This window comes from Enhydra lutris, unplaced genomic scaffold (genome assembly GCF_002288905.1).
Source record: "Enhydra lutris kenyoni isolate GAN:26980312 unplaced genomic scaffold, ASM228890v2 scaffoldscaffold4, whole genome shotgun sequence".
Classification (NCBI taxonomy): Eukaryota; Metazoa; Chordata; class Mammalia; order Carnivora; family Mustelidae; genus Enhydra; species Enhydra lutris.
In genome coordinates, this window is record NW_019154088.1 from 37,321,945 (window position 1) to 37,340,577 (window position 18,633).

The 18,633-nt window shown below is 39.5% G+C and overlaps 1 protein-coding gene across 2 annotated transcripts; it reads right to left on the reverse strand.

Moving 5' to 3' along the window:
* On the reverse strand, positions 1–16,698 carry LOC111140688 (trafficking protein particle complex 6B). 2 transcript variants are annotated; one of them, XM_022492899.1, is made up of 6 exons: positions 16,383–16,698; positions 7,664–7,731; positions 6,824–6,941; positions 5,261–5,344; positions 2,974–3,067; positions 1–1,249 (listed from the first exon to the last, which is right to left on the reverse strand). In XM_022492899.1, exons 1-6 carry the CDS (start codon positions 16,461–16,463, stop codon positions 1,218–1,220), a joined length of 477 nt encoding a protein of 158 aa, XP_022348607.1. In that variant the 5' UTR covers positions 16,464–16,698; the 3' UTR covers positions 1–1,217. The 2 variants fall into 2 exon arrangements, with proteins under 2 accessions (XP_022348607.1, XP_022348610.1); XM_022492902.1 differs by lacking the exon at positions 5,261–5,344 and having other exon boundaries at positions 736–1,249.
* Between the last annotated feature and the right edge of the window lie 1,935 nt (positions 16,699–18,633).

Sequence of the window (18,633 nt, forward strand, 5' to 3'; positions counted from 1 at the left end):
TAGATTGAACAAGTTAAGGAATTTATTATTTCATGTAACAAAAAGTTCAAAGGAAAAGCAGTTCCAGGATTGGGAATTCAGAAGCACAATTAAGGTGCTTTCTATCTCTGCACCCCATTATCCTCAATCTGATGGTTTTCATCTTTATGCTTGTCCTCTTGGTTATCAGATGAAGAGATGATGGGCGTACAAGGTGAGCACTGACCCCAACCCACTGAGAAGACAGTGTCCAGTGAAAGTTGGTGTGCATAATCCAGTTATCCACCACCCCTCTGCTCAAGTTGGTGTGCCTAGTCCAATTATCCACCTCTCTGCTCTTGCAAAATAGTAATTAGGGAATAAAGATAAGGATTTAGAACCTTCACCAGCCCTTCCACACATGGGGAGAGAAGCTGAAAGTCAAGACTGTAACAGGAGTAAGTATAAAATTCCTTCCTTAAATATGTAATATTCTTTGGCCCTGGAGTCACTGACTTCACACTTAAACTAATCTATATTTCACTTTTATTACATTAATGGAGCTCTCAAGGACCGAATTCTATTAAAGTAAAATTAAGGACAAAATTCTGTTAAAGTAAAATGAACTTTTTAAGCAATATAAGTGATTACATAGGATATATATATATATCACACAAACACATAATACACGATGTATATAATAAAATCCTCATAGGCATAAAAATTCTTAATAGAAATAAATTATAATAAAATAAAAATTGTTTAATTTAGTGTCTGTTTGCTTTTCTTAAATAACTAAAACAAATTCATAAAGCAAAACCAAAATTTGTTCACTCTTACAGAAATGATTCTGATTGATGCATACTTTTCTAATGCTGACTTATCAAACCCTGAGTTTTGCTTCTCTATCTATGGTTAAATACACACCACTATAAGCAAATAAGAATGTTTAAAATAAGGGTCCTACACATTGGGATGTAGTTATTTGAAATCAGGTTTTTTCATTCTGAATAGTTTCAGTTAAATCTGTGTTACGGGAGAACGTCTCCTTATCTGCTTTAACAAGGTCTGTGTTAAATTAATAAAATACAACATTACTCCTGCTTAAGAGTGCATCTTTCATTACATAAGTTAGCAAATAGCTTATATCAAATCAAATGTCCAATAATGTAATTAAATCGTTGCTACTTGAAGTATTTTATACAGGAATAACTTATCTCTTTACACTGTTGAAGCCTTGCCTCGCATTTCAGTACGTTTTATAGCTTCTGTATCATTACCTGAAATTTACCTAAGGGCAAAAAAAAAAAAAGAAAAATCATTCCTGATTTTAGGTACAAAGAAAACAAGCCTAAACATCAATTTTCTGTGACATCAGAAAGTAGTTTCAATGAAGAAACCTGCTATGTCAAACAACTTTTCATTATACTCAATAAAGTCAATTTCATTTTTATGAGAAGATTATTTGTTTTGTGAATAGGTATCTTTGCTTCTCTTTGTGATTCCTACCTTTTAGGTATTTCACTGCCTATTATCATTGTAAATAGAAAGGAAATAGAGTGATGCTCAAGTCAATTTTATTCTTGGTTGGTAGTTTTGCTAAAAAAGATCCTTGGAAAGGAGTTTAGCAATAAAAGACTAGTTGGCTTTATCTAGCTTTATTCTAGAAAACTTTTTTTTTTTTTAAGATTTAATTTATTTATTTGACAGAGAGAGATCACAAGTAGGCAGAGAGAGAGAGAGAGGAAGCAGGATCCCTGCGGAGCAGAGAGCCAGATGCGGGGCTAGATCCCAGGACCCTGGGATCATGACCTGAGCCGAAGGCAGAGGCTTTAACCCACTGAGCCACCCAAGTGCCCCTAGAAAACTGTTTTTAAAAAGTCATTTTTAGGGGCGCCTGAGTGGCTCAGTGGGTTAAAGCCTCTGCTTTCGGCTCAGGTCATGATCCTAGGGTTCTGGGATCGAGCCCTGCATCAGGTTCTCTTGCTCAGCCTGAGGCCTGCTTCCCTTTCTCTCTCTCTCTGCCTGCCTCTCTGCCTACTTGTGATCTCTGTCTGTCAAATAAGTAAACAAAATCCTTAAAAAAAAAAAAGACATTTTTAATGCTACAGGGAAATTTATTAAAAGAATAATGCAGAAAATTTCCTTAAAAAGTTAAGAATCACAGGGCACCTGGGTGGCTCAGCTGGTAGAGCATCTGACTCTTGGTTTCAGTTCAGGTCATAATCTCGGGGTTTTGGGATTAAGCCCCATGTCAAGCTCCGCACTGAACATAAGTCCACTTGGGACTCTCTCTCCCTCTCCCTCTGCCCTTCCCCACCCCCAGAATAAATAAATCTTTAAGAATAAATACATAGGGGGCGCCTGGGTGGCTCAGTGGGTTAAGCCGCTGCCTTCGGCTCAGGTCATGATCTCGGGGTCCTGGGATCGAGTCCCGCATCGGGCTCTCTGCTCAGCAGGAAGCCTGCTTCCCTTCCTCTCTCTCTGCCTGCCTCTCTGCCTACTTGTGATCTCTGTCTCTCAAATAAATAAATAAAATATTTTAAATAAATAAATAAATAAATAAATACATAGGGACACTTGGGTGGCTCAGTTGGTTAAGCATCTGCCTTGGGCTCAGGTCATGATCCCAGGGTCCTCGGCAGGGAGTCTGCTTCTCCCTCTCCCTCTGCTTCTTCCCTCCCCTCGGCCAACCGCTTATGCTCTGTCACTCACTCTTGCTCTCTCTCACATAAATAACAATAAATACATAAATATATAAAAGAATCACCACTTAAACTGTCTTATACACTTGGATTACTTTAGCACACCTTCTTAAATCACTGTCCATTATGAATTTAAAAATCATTGAATATGAATAAAGTATTCTACATATTACATTAAATGTCAACATTGATAAAACAAAATGGCTTTAGCATTTTAAATTTTCTCTAAGTTAACAAAACAAACAGAAAAAGACCAGACTTGAAAAAATAAGCACTAAAAACATTTTTAAGGAATGTGAATTCAACTTACAGGCTGGCATTGAAGACACTTCAGCCGTGACAATACTTTTTATCCCCAAGTTCGATAAGCCACCTCTGATTAAGCCACACGTAAATGCTAAATACTGAAAGGAACAAAAATGTAAAGAATATTAAGAATTTACAAAGATAGCAATGCTATTGATAAATATGAGATTTAGTTAAGCCTTGCTATTAATAAGTCATTGCTGGGGACCTGGGTGGCTCAATCAGTTAAGCATCTGCCTTTGGCTCAGGTCATGATCCTAGGGTCCTGGGATTGAGCCCCACATCGGGCTCCCTGCTCAGCAGGGCATCTGCTTCTCCCTCTGCCCTTCACCCAGCTTGTGCTCTCCCTCTTGCTCTCTCTCAAATAAAAATAAAATAAAATAAAATAAAATAAAATAAAAATAAAAATACATAAATAGGGGCACCTGGGTGGCTCAATCATTAAGTGTCTGCCTTCAGCTCAGGGACGTGATCCTGTTGGGGTCGATTCCATGTTAAAACATGTTAACCCCCTAGGGCCTGCCTGGGCCTACTTAGCCATAGTGACTCCATGTTGCCTAGGTAGACATTTTGTTGTTTAATAAATGCCTCAACAGTTATTGATATCAGTTCCAGGTAACTGTTATTAAAACACACACCTAAAACAAGGCCATTTTGTTTATATTGGTTCCAGGTACCTATTACTAAAACACATACCTAAAACAAGGCCATTTTGTTGTTTAATAAATGCCTCAACAGTTACTAGTATCGGTTCCAGGTAACTGTTACTAAAACACACAGGTAGGAGACATCCAATCAGCCAAAGCCACATATGTAGATGCCTGTGATTGTGCCCTATAAAAACTAGCCTGTAAGACCAAAGGGCGTCGCTCTCTTCAGAGGCGGCCCTGGCCGGTTAGTCTGACTTCTAATGCCTGGCATAGAATAAAGCTTTACATAACTTTCACTTTGTCTCAGCCTCATTTCCCTGGCCGGTCAGTCTAACTTCTAATGCTTGGCATAGAATAAGGCTTTGCGTAACTTTGTCTCCGTCTCGTTCCTTTGATAAAGGACCCAACAATCCCAGGGTCATGGGATCGAGCCCGACATCGGGCTCCCTGATTAGCAGGGAACCTGCTTCTCCCTCTCCCACTTTCCCTGCTTGTGTTCCCTCTCACTGTCTCTGTCAAATAAATAAATAAAATCTTTTTAAAAAAATAAAACACTGCTTAAAAAAATAATACATAGGGGTGCCTGGGTGGCTCAGTGGGTTAAGCCTCTGCCTTCAGCTCAGGTCATGATCTCAGGGTCCTGGGATTAAGCCCCACATCAGGCTCTCTGTTCAGCATGGAAGCCTCCCCCTCTCCCTCTGCCTGCCTCTCTGCTTACTTGTGATCGCTCTCTCTGTCAAATTTAAAAAAAAAAAAAAAAAACCATAAAGTTAAGAATCACCACTTAAGTTGTCTTACAAAATACAAACCCAGAAACACAGATTAGACAGATTAAGATTTAACACAAAACATGTATTCTTTGAAACAAATGTTAACAATATTAAAAAACTTTAACTAAAGGAGATTGTAAATATAAACTGAGGTGAGTAATTTCGCACAACTAACGCCAGTTTTATAAGCTAGACTATCTTTTCTGATATATCTATGTTATATTCAAGAATCTAACATTAATTTACCTTTCAATGGCATTTGGTTACAGTGTTTCATTAGTCATCATAAACCTATTCAGCTAGAGGTTAATATAGGCTATTTTAATATGATGAACACCTGTCTCCTATTTCATAGAAAAGAACTTAAACCTGGGTGGCTCAGTTGTTTATGCATCTGCCTTCCACTCAGATAGTGATCCTGCATCACTCTGTGCTATGCAGCGGAGAGTCTGCTTCTCCCTCTTCCCCTGCTCCTCCCCCACTTGTGCGTGCTCTCTCTCTCTCTCAAATAAATAAAATCTTTATTTATTTATTTAGATTTTATTTATTTATTTATTTGTCAGAGAGAGAGAGAGAACACAAGCAGGGGGAATGGCAGGCAGAGAGAGAGAAGCAGGTTCCCTGCTAAGCAAGAAGCCCAATTCAGGACTCCATCCCAGGACACTAGGATCATGACTGGAGCCAAAGGCAGACACTTAACCAACTGAGCCATGCAGGCATCCCAATAAATAAAATCTTTAAAAACAAGAAAGAAAGAGAAGTGCTTAAACAAAAAAGAACAACTTTAAAACCTATTCTAAACTCATAAGTCTGTTGTGGTTGGCATTATACTTTCCCTATGAAAACCCCAATCTTCTACTCTGTTAAATACCTTAGATGCATGTTCTAAATACTGCTTTCCTGCAGACATCTGAGTAAGCAGACGAAATTTGTTGTCCTGAAGTACATAGATGCCCTGTTTCAAAAACAGAAAAAACATCAAAAGTCAGTGTAGTCTGTAGTCCTTAAAAATTATTTCTTCCCTTCAAAACAATTCAAGAGTTTTTTTAAGGTATTAAAACTCTCCTTTCCACTGGTCAAATTTCTTTAAATGAAGGAATTTTGCAGTGCTCAAGCTGAAGAGTTGTTCAGAACTTTATAACAACAATATTTCTTGAATGCTTTAAGATACTAAAGATACAGGGGTGACTGGGTGACTCAGTTGGTTAAGCAACTGCCTTCAGCTAAGGTCATGATCCTAGGGTCCTGGGATGGAGCCCCACACTGGGCTCCCTGCTCAGCGGGAAGCCTGCTCTCCCTCTCCTACTCCCCTGCTTGTGTTCCCTCTCTTGCTGTGGGTCTCTCTCTGTCAAATAAATAAAATCTTTTAAAAAAGTAAAAAAAATTTTTACTGTAAGTTACAAAAAATTTTTTAAAAACAACTTAAAAAAAGAAGATAGTAAAGATAAAAAGATACATAAAATAGTTCCTATCCTTAAAGAACCCGCAGTCTAGTGCAAAGGAATCAGAAATGCATGTCCAGGTAAAATTAGCAGTTATATATTAGCTAAAATCAAGAAAGCCAATAATCAGTCACTTCTTCTCATTAGCATTTCAATATTTACAAAGATATTGTTATATGAAAAAATTAAAGCTAGTGGTAGCTACAAGATAAATTATTTTCATTTTCTAATCCTTAATCAAAATGTCAAATCCACTCTAAATATTTCCTTGAGTTTCATAAAACAAAGTAAATCTACTTAGATGCATAATTTTCCATGTAATCTATTAAATCTTATATTAACAAATTATTTTAAGAGAAAAATGACATCAACTAAATAATGCAAGAGTTACTTAAGAGTTAAATATGTGCACGGTGCCTGAGTGGCTCAGTGGGTTAAGCCTCTGTCTTCGGCTCAGATCGTGGTCTTGGGCCCTGGGATCTAGCCCCGCATGGGGCTCTCTGCTCAGCAGGGAGCCTGCTTCCCCCTCTCTCTCTCCCTGCCCCTCTGCCTACTTGTGATCTCTCCCTCTGTCAAGTAAATAAATAAAATCTTTAAAAAAAAAAAGTTAAATATGCTCTATAAATTAAACTTTAGAGACTACTCTAAAAACAAATGTGACATATCTGTGGTTCTGCAGGAAATTACCACCAAGTAATAATAACTAAGGAACCAAATCCTAAAACCTTTATCATTCTGACATTTGCTACTTTTTAAAACTTAAGTTATTTAATTAGGGGAAAAAACCAGCTATCATTACCGATATTTGTCTCTTTGTTCTTATTCACTATATTCTATTACAGAAAAAAGTAATGATATATTAATAACATATAAAAGAAACATTTCAAAGTTGACTAGAAATTATTCTGTTTTATATATTAAATAAATGACTAAAATAGAACATTTATATTAAGTTAAAGGCTTAAAAAATGGGCCTTAATCTGTCTAAATACCTGATGATTTGTCCTTAGATTGTCGATTTGTTTCTTGAATACTGTAGTCCAAAAATCTTTACAAATGAACTTCATAATATCTAACTCATCCTTGAACCTCGCAGTATCTTTTGTAAACCTAAAAAAACCAACTGAAAGTAATTAGTATTTTTCCTCCAAAGAAAGCAGGAGGGTTATATTATTCACTAATTTTGAAATGCCAGAACAGCAGTGAACATTTATTGACAGTCATAAAGTGATAAGCACCAAGAAAAGAAGATCCCATCTCAATTCACACTGTTATGTAATTATGGTGCTAAAATTAGTCTTAACAGTAAGCAGCAATTTTATGTATAATTCGTTCTAGCACATTAAAAAAAGGCTAAGCATAATCATGGTATTGTTATATAAAATATAACCAGATTCAGCTATTCAGATGAGAAAGGAATGTCTTATGAATTGATCTATAAATTACAAGATTATTAAACACATAAACACAGACTCTAAAGCATTTCCATCCCTTGCATTTAAACAAAAATCCATTTAGGTTAAAGAACCTACTAGACCTTAAGTAGAAAATGCAACAAGATTTTAGATAGTTGTTTCAGTACACCAAATTTTTTAGGAAAAAAGTCTAAAGTATATATATATACATTTTCTTCAAATATTAAAACATGAAAGTTGGATAACAGAATTAAAATAGCATCAGACCTAAAAAGAAATTTTAATCCGTGAATTAAAGAACAGAGAATAAATAAAATTTAGGAATTAAAGTATTTCAAATTTTATACAATCTTTTGAAATGGATCACCTTTGTTTATAACCTACCTGGAAGAAAATTTTCAAATCCATACTGCTCACCTTTCTATCAATCCTTGTCCCACTCGAAACCCCATGTTTTCCAGCTTAGTAATACAGCGTCCATTTTCCTATTTTAAAAAATAATAGTTTGGAATATTTTTAGAATGCCAGAATGTTAATATTAAAAATTGTTATGTTGACTTAATGTAAGTGGTTACACCTTTTTTCACTAAAAAATTTTCTTTTTTTTTAAAAGATTTTATTTATTTGAGAGAGAGTGAGCAAGAGACAGAGCATAAGCAGGAGGAGGGGTAGAGGGAGAGAGAGAGGGAGGAGGAGGAGCAGACTCCACCGCTGAGCAGGAAGACTGCCGCAGGGCTAAATCCCAGGGCCTGGGATCATGACCTGAGCTAAAGGCAGATGCTTAACTGACTGAACCACGCAAGCACCCTCACTAAAATATTCTACGAAAAAGTGAATTATAAGTTATATTTGAGATTTCTTAGTACTAATCATTTCATAAGGCAACAAGGTAAACAGGGAACTGTTACTTACTACTTTTCAGAAATGCCAACCCCTTTTCCTAATTACTCCTGCTAACCTTCCCCCCCAACCCCTGGCCCATTTTCAACTATTCTCCCCTTAGTTGCAAAAATGAAATCAAAATACCACCTTTCCATCAGTCATTCCCTTTGGGAAGTCATTAAATTCTACTGTTCCTTGCTTCAAAATGTCTCTTAGAGTCATCCAAACTTTCCTGTTCTCAGTGTCTTAACTAATGACCCCACCATCCTATGCCAGGAATCATGCAGTTGAGTTGGCTTGCTCTTTCTCTGACAATCTCATCTAGGCTTGACTTTAAATACTACCCATATGCTGAAGACTCTCAAAATCCTCTGGATCATCTACAAAGCCGCCTATAATCCAGATTTCTCTATCTCGCATGGCTTCAACCTTCAACTCTTCTTCACTCACATGAGCTCCAGCAATACTAGTTTTGCTGTTCTTAAACATGCCAGGCATGCTCCAATCTCGGGTCTCCTGCACAGGCAGCTCTTCATCCAGATATCCAAATGACCAACACCCTTGCTCCAAGTATTCATTCACATGTCACCATCTCAGTGAGTCCCATTTTTTTTTTTTCTTTTTTCAGGTGTACAATATAATCATTCAACAATTCTATAGATTATTCAGTGCTTATCACAGTAAGTATATTCTTTTTTAACATATAATGTATTATTTGTTTCAGGGGTACAGGTCTGTGATTCATCAGTCTTAGACAATTCACAGCACTCACGAAAGCACATACCCTCCCCAGTGTCCAACACCCAGCCACCCCATCCCTCCCACTCCCTTCCATTCCAGCAACCCTCAGTTTGTTTCAGTATGGTTTATCTCCCTCTCTGGTTTCATCTTGTTTCATTTTTCCCTGCCTTCCCCTATGATCCTCTATATCGCTTCTCAAATTCCTCTTATCAGTGAGATCATATGATAATTGTCTTTCTCTGACTGACTTACTCTGCTTAGCATAATACCCTCTAGTCCCATCCACATCATTACAAATGGCAAGATCTCACTTTTTAATGGCTGCATAATATTCCGTTGTGTAATACCACTTCTTTATCCATTCATCTGTTGATGGACATCTGGTTCTTTCCATAGTTTGGCTATTGTGGACATTGCTGCTAAAAACGCTGGGGTGCACATGCCCCTTTGGATCACTACATTTGTATTTTGGGGGTAGGTTGTAGGATAGCTCTATTTTCAACTTTCTGAGGAACCTCCATACTGTTTAGTATATTCTTTTTTTTTTTTTTAATTTATTTATTTGACAGACAGAGACCACAAGTAGGCAGAGAGGCAGGCAGAGAGAGAGAGGAAGGGAAGCAGGCTCCCCGCTGAGCAGAGAGCCTGACGCGGGGCTCGATCCCAGGACCCCGGGATCACGACCCGAGCCGAAGGCAGCGGCCTTAACCCACTGAGCCACCCAGGCGCCCCTGTTTAGTATATTCTTAATTACCTTTATGTATTTCACCCATCCCCCACCCGCCCACATCAGTGAGGCTCATTTAAACTATCTTCTTTAAAACTGCAACATTATTCCCCCTTTAGAAATTCTCTATTCCAGTGATTCTCAAAGTGTGCCCCAAGACCAGTAACATTAGCATCATGTACGAACTTGTAAAACTGCGGATTCTGAAACTCAATTTACTGAATCAGAAACTGTAGGTGTGGGGTTAGTAGTCTGTGTTTTAAGAAGACCTCTAAAGTAGGGTGCCTGGCTGGCTCAGTGGGTAGAGCATGCAACTCTTGATCTTTGGGTTGTAAATTCAAGCCCCACATTGGGTGTAGAGATTACTTAAAAATAAAAAAAAATTTTAAAAAAAAGCAGCCCCCTAAAAGTGATTCTGATGCCCTATCCCATTTCCCTGCTTAATTAGTCTCCAAAGAACATCTTTCACCATTTAACATACTATATACATTTTACTAATTTCACATCCCCACCCTCTGCTAGAATATAGCTCCAAAATGGCAGGGGTATTTATGTATTCTGAAGCTTGTTAGGCTCCACTAAGTATATCACAGGCCTCATTATTTGGTTAACTTTCTTCTAAGGAACCATGTATTCTACTAATGAGATTGTGACTACTAAATCTGCACGTTTATAGTAGACTTTATTGGACATAGCTATAGAGAAGTCCCACAGCCCCCTCAAATTAGGCATATTCAAAATGGTATTTGGGGCACCTGGCTGGTTCAGTCAGTAAAGCATGTGACTCAATCCCAGGGTTTTAAGTCCAAGCCCCACACTGGGTGTAGAGATTATATAAAATCTTTAAAAAAAAAATTAAATGAGGGAGGCCTGGGTGGCTCAGTCAATTAAGTAACCAACTCTTGGTTTTGGCTCAGGTTGTGGTCTTAGGGTCATGGGATCGATCCCTGTGTCTGGCTGGATGCTCAGATAAAGCTGACTTGAGAGTCTCTCCTTCTACCCATCCTAACCCTGGCTCCTATGAGTATGCGTGTGTGTGCTCACACACACACACTCTCTCTCTCAAAAAAAATACGTAAAATTAAAAAAAAAAAGATATTATCTTAATTTCCTCAGCCTGTGCTGCCTCTAAAATTCCCTAAATTCATTAATGGCACCACCATCCACCTAGTTACTGCAACCAGAAAACTTCCATTTTCTTCACCTCTTTACTCCCAACCTTCCACATGCACTGCAGTTCTGTGGAGCCTATCGTCTACACGCTCTCAAAATCTACCTTCTTTCTCCATCCTTACTACTTAAGTTAGCCCTTCACATTTCTCTTCTGGTTTCCAGTTAGAGCCTTCCAAATGATCTCCTTATCTCTAGTTTTTTCTTCCTTTTATTTATATCTTCTGTATTTCTGCCAAAGACTTTCTAAAAACTAAATCATGTTATTTCTCTACTGAACCTTTCAGCACCCTCTCCCTTTCTTCAAAATAAAGTTTAAACTCCTTAGCATGGCAGTATGTGCTTTTCCTTAAATGATCCTGGCTAGTTAACCAGATTCACTAACAGCCACATCTCCACAAACATCTCTCCTTCTACCACTCTGAAATTTCTGCAACTCCGTAATTCCATGCTTTCTTCTGCCACCTCCCATACGGTGTATGGAACACCACATGCTGTTCCATACACAATATAGCCTTTATTTTTTTTTTAAGATTGTGTTTATTAAGTTGAAAGAGAGAAAGAGAAAGAGCATGAGCAGGGGAGAGGCAGAGGGAGAAGCTGATTCCCCACTAAGCAGGAAGCCTGATGCAGGGCTCAATTCCAGGACCCCGGGATCATGACCTGGGCCAAAGGCAGACACATAACTGACTGAGCCACCCAGGCGCCCCTTTATTTTTAAAGATTTATTTATTTAAGAGAGCAAGCATATGCGTGCAGTGGGAGAGGAAAAGGAACAGAGAGAATCTCAAGCGGACTCTCCACTAAGCATGGAGCCTGACCTGGGGGTTGATCTCAGGACCCTGAGATCATAACCAGAGCCAAAACCAAAAGTAGGACACCCAACAAACTTCGCCACCCAACAGACCATAGATGCTTTAAATTCAGCTCAAGTGTCATATCTCCTAAAAGCCTTCCTTGGCGCTCCTTTAGGCCCTATGCTGTCATAACACTCTGCACATAAATCTACTATTGTACTTAAAATCATTTGTTTTTCTGTTATTCTCTAGTTCACTTCAAAACATGCTCAGGTGGAAAAAAAATGCTCAGGTGGAATAAGTAACTCGTCAGCCTTTGTGGAATCATCCAAGAGTATGTTGATTAGCAGGGAATATGACTTTATGTAGACATTCTCAAATCCTAACTACTGATCACATAAGCTTTTAAATGATGCCCTTGTAAATATCTTCTGATGTTGCTACTTGTTCACTCACCTTGGTATCTGTGAATACTCACAAGTGGGTACCAAGTTTTTTTAAAAAATTAAACTTGAAAATATTTTACTATTAACCTTTTTTTTTTTTAAAGATTTTATTTATTTATTTGACAGAGAGAGATCACAAGTAGACAGAGAGGCAGGCAGAGAGAGGGAGGGAAGCAGGCTCCCTGCCAAGCAGAAAGCCCGATGCAGGACTCGATCCCAGGACCCTGAGATCATGACCCGAGCCGAAGGCAGCGGCTTAACCCAGTGAGCCACCCAGGCGCCCCTACTATTAACCTTTTAAAAAAAATCTATTCTCCATAAATCGGTAAATGCCCAATTATTCAGTTTTTAAGGATTTAATTCCTCCTTAAGCATAGTGTGAAAATCATTGATTTGGAGGGTGAGAACACTGGTTCTTTTCTTTATTTCACCTCAAAATTTATGACTTCATCTCTTTGAAGATATATAAAAACCACTGTTTAATGTCAGGGTTATGTGACTTTCTTATACGTTTATTTATTATGAAAAATCTGAAGTACACTTAAAGTACAGACACTAATACAACAAAACCTCAAACACCTAAATTCCAAAATGAATTCTAATCAACACCACCACTTTAACTTTTTAAAATTCTTTTTGCTTGGGGCGCCTGGGTGGCTCAGTGGGTTAAAGCCTCTGCTTCGGCTCAGGTCATGATCCCAGGGTCCTGGGATCGAGCCCCGAATTAGGCTCTCTGCTCAGCGGGGAGCCTGATTCCTCCTCTCTCTCTGCCTGCTTGTGATCTCTGTCAAGTAAATAAATAAAAAACCTTAAAAAAAATTCTTTTTGCTTATATGCACTTTCAATTCCCCAGTGTAAACAAAGTACAATAAGAAAAATATTTTTTATTAAGTTCTAAAGATTTATTTTTAAGTAATCTCTACACCCAGTGTGGAGCTCAAACTTACACCCCAAAGATCAAGAGCTGCACGCTCAGTTGGGGCACCTGGGTGGCACAGAAGGTTAAGTGTCTACCTCTTAGTTTCAGCTCAGGGTTATGGGATCACACTCAGCATGGAATCCACTTAAGTTTCTCTCTCCCACCCCTCCCCCACTCTTGTGCTCTAAGAAATAAACATCTTTAAAAATTAAAAAAAAAAGAGTCGCACGCTCTACCAACTGAGCCAGCCAGGCACTCCTAAAGTTATTTTTATTTATTTTATTTTTTTTAAGATTTTATTTATTAATTTGACAGAGAGCAGGAGAGAGAGGGAGAATAAAAACAGGGGGACCAGCAGAGGGACAAGCAGGCTCCCCACCCAACAGGGAGCCCAATGTGAGGCTCCATCCTAGGACTCTGAGATCAAGATCCAAGGCAAAGGCAGATGCTTAACCAACTGAGCCACCCAGGCCCCCCCTCCAAAAGTTATTTTTAGATTAAATAATTCAAAACTTACAGATTTCCTTTCCCTTATATGACTAGCACATCTCTTAATATTATCAGTCATGATTACAACAGCTGTTTTGGTTTTTTTTGGTTAATCCACCCGAGAAAAGAGGGATTGAAAAAAAGTTTTTCCAGGGTGAAAGTTGTAAGAGGGAAAGTAGAGAGAGGGGTGTAAAGAGAACTGATTGCACACATGATGGTGGGGGGGGCAGGGGTTTAATAATAAAAGAGTGAAAGAGGTGTGTTACTCATTATTCTTTGGGAAAAGGGTAAAGGGAAGGCTAACTTTGCTTAAACAATAAATGTCTGCTACTTATCACTTAGCATAGATGCTAAACACTAATAACTATTGGTTCTTGATGATAATGAAGTCAAAAGTGTGTAACTTGGAAAAAACGCTTTATTACAGATGTGTCTGAATAAGAACCATTCAGTCCTTCATTTCCAATACTCTCCCTGGTATCTTTTTAATATCTCCGAATGCATCATGCTCTTCTGTCATAGACTGAACATGTCTCCCTCAAAATTCTTATTTTGAAATCCTAACCCCCAATGTGATAGTATTATGAAATAAGGGCCTTGGAAGGTGATTCTGTCATGAGGATAGAGCTGTTAAGAACAGGATTAATGCCACTATAAGAAAGACCTGAGAGCTAGTTAGCCCCTTTCCACCATGTGAACACACAGGCAAAAGACATCCATCTATGAACCAGGCAAAGGTCTTCATCAGACCAGAATCTGCTGGTGACTTAATCTTGGACTCTTCAGCCTTCACAATTGTGAGAAATAAATTTCTGCTGTTCATAAGTCACCCACTCTATGGTGTTTTGTTATAGCAGCCTAATAGACTAATACACTATCCTTCTTGTGGTTTACACATGAGCAGTACCTTTCCCAGATTCCTACACACACCTCAGAAATCCAACATGTTCAAAATAATTCTTTTTTTAAAAAATATTTTATTTATTTATTCGACAGAGATCACAAGTACGCAGAGAGGAGGAAGCCGACTCCCCACAGAGCAGAGAGCCCAACGCGAGGCTCCATCCCAGGACCCTGGGATCATGACCTGAGCGGAAGGCAGAGGCTTTAACACACTGAGCCACCCAGGAGCCCCAAAATAATTCATTCTTTAAACTTTTTTCAAAGATTTTATTTGAGAGAGCGCGAGAGCGAGCACACATGCGTGTGACACACAAACACACACACACACACACACACACACACACACACACACACGAGCAGGGGAGGGGCAGAGGGAAATAGAAACAGACTCCCCACTGAGCAGGAAACCGGATGTGGGACTCAATCCTAGGATCGTGACCTGAGCGGAAGGCAGACGCTTAACAAGCTGAGCCACCCAGTGCCCCCAAATAATTCATTCTTTATCTCTTTCTTCTATTTCCTCTCCATCCAAGACAGCTGCTCAAGTTAAAAATCTGGGGATAATTTTCAACTCTCACTCTTATACCTAACCAAGTCCTAGAGAGTCTACCTCCTTTCAAACCATTCTCTCCTTTTCTTAGTTCAGATCTTCATCATCTCCTGCCGACTCCTGAAATAATGAATCTTTCCACTACAAGGATCTTCTCTCTCCAACCTAAACACTGGATTATCTTTCTAAAATGCAAATGGACCACATCATTCCCCTCTTTAAAATTCTCCACTGGGACACATGGGTGGGCTCAGGCGGTTAAGTGTCCAACTCTTCATTTGGTTCAGGTCAAGACCTCAGGGTCATGGGACTAAGCCCCCACATATGGCTCTGACTGTGTGGAGTCTGCTTAAGTTTCTCTCCTGCCCCACCCCACACCAAGCTCGTGCTCTAGCTCTTAAAAACAAAAACAAAAACAAACAAAAAACACCCCCACTGCTAACGTCAAATTCTTTAATCATACAGCATACAGGGCTCTTTCCAGCTTCAGTTCTCAACATTTCTCACTCTCCATCCATTCAGTCTAGTCACAGTGAAATACTTAAGCATATTTAAATGCACTACACTCTTTCATACATACCCCTATGCCTTTACCTTTTCCTGAGATGCTTTCCCTTCCCCCACTGTCCACCCTTCTTGATCAACAGCATCACAGAGAGGGCTTCTGACTTAAGTATGACTTTGGAATATCCAATTTATAATATTCATTAGAACTCCGTGATTTTATACCTAATTACAACCTAATACATTAATTATTCATTGACACCTATTTCCCAATGACTGTGAGGTGGGGGATTGATCTCATTTAGCACAATATCAGGCTCACAATAAACACTTAATAAATATTTTCTGAATAAATGATGTTTCCCACAAATTCTAAGTAACCCCCTGGAGAATGGGGTCATTGTTTCATTACTATACCGCCAGCACGCAGAACCACCTCTGACTTATAATGGGCACTAAATAACTAATTTTTTAATTAAATTTGTTTCCTAATTATAGTAACGCCTGCAAACTTCCCTTTAATCTCAAATCGCATTACCCTTCTGTTTGAGAGGTGCGTGCAGTAATACTGATGATTATGGATAGGAGCTGGGGGTAGTTTCACAACTGTGCCCAGTGGATGGCTCCGTAGTGCTGGAGTGACAGAATTAAGTAAGGGTGCCAAAACCAGCTGTGCAGTTAACCATGCCATAAATCATGGTAGCGACAACGCTAAAAGTAAGAAAATCTGTGACCTGCAGGAATCAGATATGAGAATGCGGGGAAAAAAAAGTCAATATGCGAAAGTGAAAAGGATGAAAGACTGAATAGAGCTGACAGATTTTAGGCGTAGGATACTTGGCAGTGGACAAGTTTGTCTACACTTCGGAGGGCCTTCGGGGGCGATAGGACAAGGGCTGAAGGAAAGAACTGAGAGAAAACAAAGAATGTCACCGCAAAAGGACCTCAAGGGCTTTTGGTATATGTGCTGTGGAAGCGAGCACCTCAAGGGCTTTTGGCAGCACTCACCACCTCCCCCTGCTCCGCGGACTTGTACACTCCAGACACCATCTCGTTATGGAGAAGCAAAAACAACGCCTCGTCCGCCATTTCCTGCTTAGTCTTCCAAACGCCGGGTTTCGGCTCTGGTTTGGGCCGGGCTCAAAGGTTCCGGCTAGCGCCTGAGCGATTTGGACGCCGGCTCCGCGACTCCTTCAGTCCACAGCCAGTTCCTGGTTGCTAGGAGACCGAAAAACTCGCTCCACGTCCCCAAGCCTGGTACAAGCGTGAGTCCGGTACCGGGACGAGCCCACTACAGGGCCACCAAGTCCTCAGGCCCAACAACACAATCTGACAGCACCCGGAAACAAACAGAGCCAGCCCAGACCCTATCCGGCCCCTGGGCGGGGGGCGGAAAAACAACTTCCGGTCCCGTCTATCCCGGCCTTCCTCCAGCTCTATGGTCACAGAATTAATTCTCTGGGTTGAACTGTTCGCACCCAGACGTGGGGAAGTTTCCTCTCACAAGTGACTTCGGGGTGCAAGGGCGGGAGTGTGAAGGGGTAAAATAAGACAAAGGAGTGCCTGCTGAAATGTGTGTTAACTAGCTATACGTTAGCACTGCCAAGAATTAGCTTCATCAAAAGCTTTCATTTCTGCCGTGTGTTCCTCAATAGGAAGAGTAAAGAGAGTGAATGAGTAAATCATTTTTCAGGCTATGAAGTTTAGCTATATTAAGAAATTATCCCAATTCATTGTGGATTAAACCTGGGTATGCAAAAAGATTTAGTCATTTTGGCCACCAAAAAGTTTACTGGGAGTCAGGTATAAGTTAAGGGGGATGAAGTAAGCAAAGGGCGAGGTTCATTTAAAACAAAATACAGAACCAGACGATTAGGTGCATGAAAAAGTGCGAAAGACCAGAAGAGCGACCTCACTGTGGGAAGTAGCTCATAGGAATCTACAGCAGGAACGCTTGGGTGGCTCAGGTCATGATCCCAGGGTTCTGGAATCAAGTCCCACATTGGGCTCCTTGCTCAGCAGGGAGGCTGCTTCTCCATCTGCCTGCAGCTCCCCTGCTTGTGTGTGCACTCTCTCTGACAAATCAACAAAATCTTAAAAATAAAGGATCTATGGGAGATGTGGGATTTAACTCCTACAAAGATGCAAACACATACATAAGCACCTTCTAAATTTGGCAAACTCTGACTTAAAGGTGTTGCTTAGCTTATGATTGATTCTTAGTAATTCACAAGGAAGATTTTTTCCCTTGTGATATTAATATATTTAATTAAATGTTTCCCCCAAGTTTACATATTGAATTTTCTCTAGTTGTTAACAATCATCTCTCAACTCTCCATATTCTTTCACAGGAATTTAAGATCATTTTCCAGAGTTGTCTGGGTGGCTCTGTCAGTTAAGTGTCTGCCTCTGGCTTAGGTCATGATCCCTGCTCAGCGGGGACTCTGCTCCTCCCTCTCCCTCTGCTCCTGCTTGAGCCCACTCTCTCAAATAAATAAAATCTTCAAAAAAAACTAAGATCATCTTCCATAATTGTAATAATGACAGCTTTTTTCTTTTCTTTTTTTAAAAAACATGTCCCTTCTAATGTTTGCATCAGTTTTTTTGATCATCACATATACATTCCCCCTAGCCTATGAAAACAGTGTTAAAAAGAAAACCACAGGCCCAAAATAGAGTCATTAATGCTAGGCCATGTCATCAAACTGGAGCTTAATGCTTAACCTAATTGTAGTTTTCTCCACTGGAAACATAGAGGTAACTGGTAAGTAAACTTTTCTGGTCTATGCCAATAAGGTCACAGAGGCTTTCTCCAACCCCCAAAGGTAGATGAGGAGGTAATACACCTACTAATACCCTCTTGTCCCCAAAGGAAGGTGACCTTACCTGAAATAATCCTTTTTTCTCTTTATGACTTCCTTGTCTTACCTGTAAAAATATCTCCCTTTCTGTAGCCTTTTGGAGCTCCCCCTCTGCTTGCTAGATGGAATGCTGCCCAATTCATGAATCAATTAATAAAGCTAATTATAACTTTACAATTTACTGTTGAATTTTTGTTATTTAATAACATTAGTGCAATTCAGAGATTATTTTGCAAACATGATCTTAATTTTTCCAGCACCCAAATTTCCCTTATTTGAAATCATGTCCCTTATGTCCTGACTGCATTTTTCCCTTCATCATTACCATCAAGGAAAAGGAGTCCAAGCATACAACTGAGGTAAAAGAGTAACCAACTGACCAACTTACTAAGGTTGAT